This window comes from Mandrillus leucophaeus, unplaced genomic scaffold, assembly GCF_000951045.1.
Source record: "Mandrillus leucophaeus isolate KB7577 unplaced genomic scaffold, Mleu.le_1.0 Scaffold81, whole genome shotgun sequence".
NCBI classification, from domain to species: Eukaryota; Metazoa; Chordata; class Mammalia; order Primates; family Cercopithecidae; genus Mandrillus; species Mandrillus leucophaeus.
Genome location: NW_012108808.1, coordinates 3,679,130 through 3,684,319, shown reverse-complemented (window position 1 = coordinate 3,684,319; position 5,190 = coordinate 3,679,130). Strand labels below are relative to the sequence as shown.

At 34.4% G+C, this 5,190-nt stretch overlaps 1 protein-coding gene across 1 annotated transcript in view; it reads left to right on the top strand.

The window, feature by feature from the left end:
* Positions 1 to 2,653: 2,653 nt before the first annotated feature.
* DDX60 (DEAD (Asp-Glu-Ala-Asp) box polypeptide 60) overlaps positions 2,654 to 5,190 on the top strand; it is a 102,354-nt gene continuing 99,817 nt past the window's right edge. Inside the window, exons 1-2 of the mRNA XM_011967791.1 lie at positions 2,654 to 2,835; positions 4,117 to 4,444. Of these exons, the coding sequence (XP_011823181.1) occupies positions 4,429 to 4,444 (16 nt within the window). The 5' untranslated portion in view covers positions 2,654 to 2,835; positions 4,117 to 4,428. The remainder of the gene's footprint in view (positions 2,836 to 4,116; positions 4,445 to 5,190) is intronic.

Below are 5,190 nucleotides of genomic sequence, written 5' to 3'. Positions count from 1 at the left end.
CTAAATTCATGCCAGACAGATAATGAGATAACTTTGTAACAAGGGTTGAGTAGGGCACATCCAACACATACACATGAAAACCCAATCATCACATTTATGAACTGCAAAAGGATTGTGTTTGACTTTTTACTCCTCCAAAACTTAACTGTAATAGCTTTCTCTCTGCTCTACCAAGAAGTTTGCACCCACCCTATCTATTGTCTATCTTGTAGCTGGACTAGGCTTTTCAAAATGCAAAGCCCATCAAAATGCCACCTGCTTAAAATTCATCAATGGCTAATATTTGATTCTAGGATGAAGAGAAAATTCTAAAACATGCCTTCAAAGGCTCCTTCTGCCCTCTTATTTCTCTGGTGTTAGTATAGAAAGTTAAGAAAATCATAAGGAGGCAAAAATGTATTTTTTAAGTGGGAGTGGATCGTAACAATAGTGACATCTTCAATGGTGCCATCCCCCCAGACGTTCACAACATTCTGTCTGTCAGACTTCTCTTTCATAGCATTGACAATTCTTTCCATAGATTACTGTGTGTAATGAGCCTTGAAGGTTCTTATGACACTCTGATCTGAAGGCTGAATTAAAGACATTTTGTTTGGGAGCGAGTAGACCACTTCAGCATCTTTGGTGTTGAACTCCTGGAGTTCTAGGTGGCCAAGGACATTGTCCAATATCAAAAGAACTTTGAATAGCAGTCCCTCGCTGGCAAGGTACTTCCTGATTTCAGGGACAAAGTATCAATTTAACTAATTTGGAAAACGTGTCCCGTTGTCCAGGACTTTTTGTTGTATAACTGAAAGACTGGCAGCTGGTGTTTATCTTTTCCCTTCAAGTCTCAGGAGTTGGCAGCTTTACAGATAAAGACAGGCCTGAAGATAAAACCAACTGCCTTTGCACAATACAGTAGAGTTAGCTTATTCCTTCCTGCCCTCAATCCTGGTGCTCGCTTTTCGTTTGTACTAATAAATATTCTTTGTGACTTTGATTTTTTTTGTTCCAGAATAATTTCATTTGCATTAAAAAAACCTATTCAAGCAAATATCCTTTCCCCTCAGTGATTTCCTTCTGTCTCTTAGTTGGCTAAAACTGCTTCTCTTGTTATCTTGACATTTTTCAAGCTACACTTCTTTCTAAAATTATCAAACCATACTGTGCTGCTATTAGATTTTCCAGCTTTAGATATTTCGTCTTCCTTTTGCTTTGTCCTATAGTTACTTTGCTTTTTCTTGAATCATATTAGAGTCTATAAATATGCCTTTTTAGGCAATCCCACACCCACATAAAAGCTCTATTTTCGATGTGAGATAAAAAGGTCTTTCAAAAAAATGCAAGATTTTTATGACTGCTGCAACAATGCCTTCACTAATTTCTTAAAAAAATTTTTTTTACAATGGTCCTTACATTAGGTTTATTTATCTGGAAGTGGTGGTCAACTATAACTGCAAGCATCAATCTATGACACACATCAGGCAATTCAGCTTTTTCTTGTAATGTCATAACTTGCTCTGCTTTTTGGGAACACTTCTGGCATCACTAGTGGCACTTCATATGAGTTCCATGGTTTTATGATATTGCCATAAACATGATGAAAAATACACAAGAACCTTGAGAGATCACTTTTTACTGTGTTTGGAGAGAAGTGTACTGAAGAAGAACTGCTGACTCACCACAATACAACAAGAAGTGGCTACAAAGTTATTACAGTAGTACAGTATATACTAGAGTTAATTTTATGCAGTTATGATTTAATAGTGCAGCTTAACATTTATTTACATTTCTCTCAGCTCTGACAGTTGCCATGTATAGTCTATAAGTGTGTGCATAAATTTAGATAATTTTTAACTTTTACAATAGATCTGTGTATATTTTATGTCAGTAAATGCTAAAATAGACTACATATACTTTATGCATTCGTGACATAGCTAACTTAAATTTTTTTTTGTATTTGTAGGCTACATGGTTTGAGAGTTTTTTCAAATAGTAACAAATTTTCACAAATTTTTCTAATATATTTAATATGTAGTATATATGTATCAGTGTGTATATATATATCAGTATTTATATCAGTGTGTATCTATGTATTATATATATATATCAGTATTTATATCAGTGTGTATCTATGTATTATATATCTATATATAATATATATCTATATATAGTATAGAGTATTATATATAACAGTATATAGAACTATGTACACTACTCTATATATGTATATATGATTGTTCAACACAGCACTTTGAGAGCTGTATGATAGTGAATGGAAACAGTTTCCTCTTGCTTCATTTGTCAATAGCCATCAGTGAATCCACTTGTAAGGGGCTGAGTTGGATTAAGCAGAAAATATATATAATTTAGGTTTATATGCAGGGTACAAGTACTAGATTCATGGTCCAATCAGGCTGTGCCATATGGCTTTGGATAATTTGCTCTCTCTGAGCCTAAGATGTGGATAATCCTGCTTTCTTCCTGTGAAGGATAGTTGTGAATGTAGATGTATTTGAAAAGCCTTAGTGTAGACACTGCCATGAGACAATTCAGCAAATTTAGCTGTTGATGATAATGCTAATGAGCTAATAAGAACGCTGCCTTTTTGGAACATGATTTAATGTGTCTGTGATTTTTGTTTTAACTGTTTTTCATTTTAGATATTCCAGTTTATTCAACGATTTTGTTGAATCTGAATTTTTTTTGATTGATGGGGATTCATTACTTATCACATGTATCTGTGAGATATCATTTAAGCCTGGGCAGAACCTCCATTTCTTCTATCTGGTTGAACGCTATCTTGTGGATCTTATTAGCAAAGGAGGACAATTCACCATAGTTTTCTTTGAGGTAACATGACAGTTGAGTTCTTTTTTATAATATGAGAATTAAAACTAAAATTTCCTAAATTATTTTATATATTTTTTCTTATTGCAAAGTAAATTATATCTGTAGAAGTTCAGAAAATTGAAAGAAAAGAAGAGAAAACATGACCCACAATCTCAGCATTCAGAAGTCACCACATTTGAGATTACATTTTATTTGAATGAAGAGAACTTTATTGTAAGGACACATGGGATCATGAGAGAGGATGAGAAAGCTCCTCGATAGCGGCCCAGTTGAACTCTGGATTCTAGTTCTCCTGCTCTGAGAACAACTTCTGTTTTCAAAACTCAGCAGGCAATTTACAGGAGCCCAGAGGAAAATATATCTGAGTCTAGGGACAGTCATTAATAATGCTTTGTTGGCCAGGCACAGTGGTGCATGCCTGTGATCCCAGCACTTTGGGAGGCTGAGGTGGGAGGATTACTTGAGCCCAGAAGTTCGACACTACAGTGAGCCATGATCACACCACTGCACTCCAGCCTGGGTGACAGAATGAGACCCAGTCTCTAACAATAATAATCAATGTTTTATTATGGTTTGCTTTAGGTATTTCCAAAATAAGACTATTTTTGGTTTGCTCTTTTATTATGAATATAATTAATATAGTTTTTAACAATTTCAAATAAAGATATGTATAACCACTACCACCCTTCCTAATCCTATATCTAAAGGTAAAGAGCTTTGGTATGGGTCTTTTCAGTCATTTTGCAGTCTCAATTGTTACATTTCTGAACATGGCTCAATGCTCGCCAGCCATGTTTTGAATAAAGAGCTAGTTTTCTAATCTAATGTTTACAATCTAGTTGGCTGCCCTAATTTTGTTATGCCGAGACAATCTCTGTTGCTTAAGGAGGGTTGCAGTAATCTGGAGCAATCCTCTAGAACACAGTGGTTCACCTCAGCTTCCTGATACAGATGATTTATATCTACCACTTGCTTTCTATTCTTTTTCTTTCTAAATGAAATTAGAGAGGAAAAGAATTAGAAAGCGGGAAGGGTAAGCGTGATAAGCTCCGAGTATTAAGTGTCTGCTTAAAGGAGACACATGCATTTAAATCCAAGCTGCGATTTTTTTCGGTAAATATCTGTAAGATGGTAGTCAGAGTTTAAGGGTCTATTCCACAACCATCAGACAGAACAAAACTGTTGGATTTTATTCCTTCCATGCCTTTAGTGATGTATTAGCCAACTAAATGATTAAATGATAATTTTGAAATAAAATGTACTTCACCTCCTCCTCCACAGGATGCTGAGTATGCCTATTTCAACTTCCCTGAACTTCTTTCTTTGAGAACTGCTTTAATTCTTCATCTTCAGAAGAATACCACCATTGATGTTCGAACAACATTTTCGAGATGCTTATCAGAAGAGTGGGGAAGTTTCTTGGAGGAGAGTTACCCATATTTCCTGATAGTTGCAGATGAAGGCCTGAACGATCTACAAACACACCTTTTCAACTTTTTAATCATTCATTCTTGGGCAAGGAAGGTCAATGTTGTACTTTCCTCAGGGCAAGAATCTGATGTTCTTCGCCTTTATGCGTACCTTCTTCCAAGCATGTACAGACACCAGAGTTTTTTTCAGAAGGTAATTCATATCCAAAAGACAATTTCTTCTAGAAATTTTCAAAATGTTCTAAGTTACTTGACTCAGTTTTTTCTCCTCCTCCTCTAGAAAATTATCAGAGGTTTAACAGATAGGTATAACAATTAATAATATTAAGTAAATAATAATAATACAAATACAGTCATTTATCAAACACTTATTGTTATAAAATTGTGCTTGGTATTTCTCATGAATAATTTTTATTTAACCTTAAAACCAATCTTATAAGGTAGGTGTGAGTATTGTCTGTGTTTTACAGATGATGAAATAGATACTAGAATAAGTAATCTGCTCACCAAACACACCAAATGAATAGTAGAACATGGATTTGAAAAGACACAATCTGACTCGAGCCCCTATGTCCTTGACCACCGCATAATATATTGACCTCAAGGTAATGAAGGCCAGAAATGCATGGAATTAGGCCAAAATTATGCCCCTGTTGCTGAGACATATTGACAAATGCTATTAATATGGTAGCCTTTAATAAGAAAACAATGGAGATGGTCAATAAAGAAGGAAAATAACTGAAATAAGCTTATTTCTTATTATTAAGTAATCAATAGGAGAATTTTCAAAGTTCTTAGAGTTCGAATTCCATGATGTTATTATTTTGATACATTAGTATATTTGACAATTACTATATTGAAATTTTGGGAGTAAATATGCATACAGATGTATTTATAAATTACTATATTTATATATAAAATAATA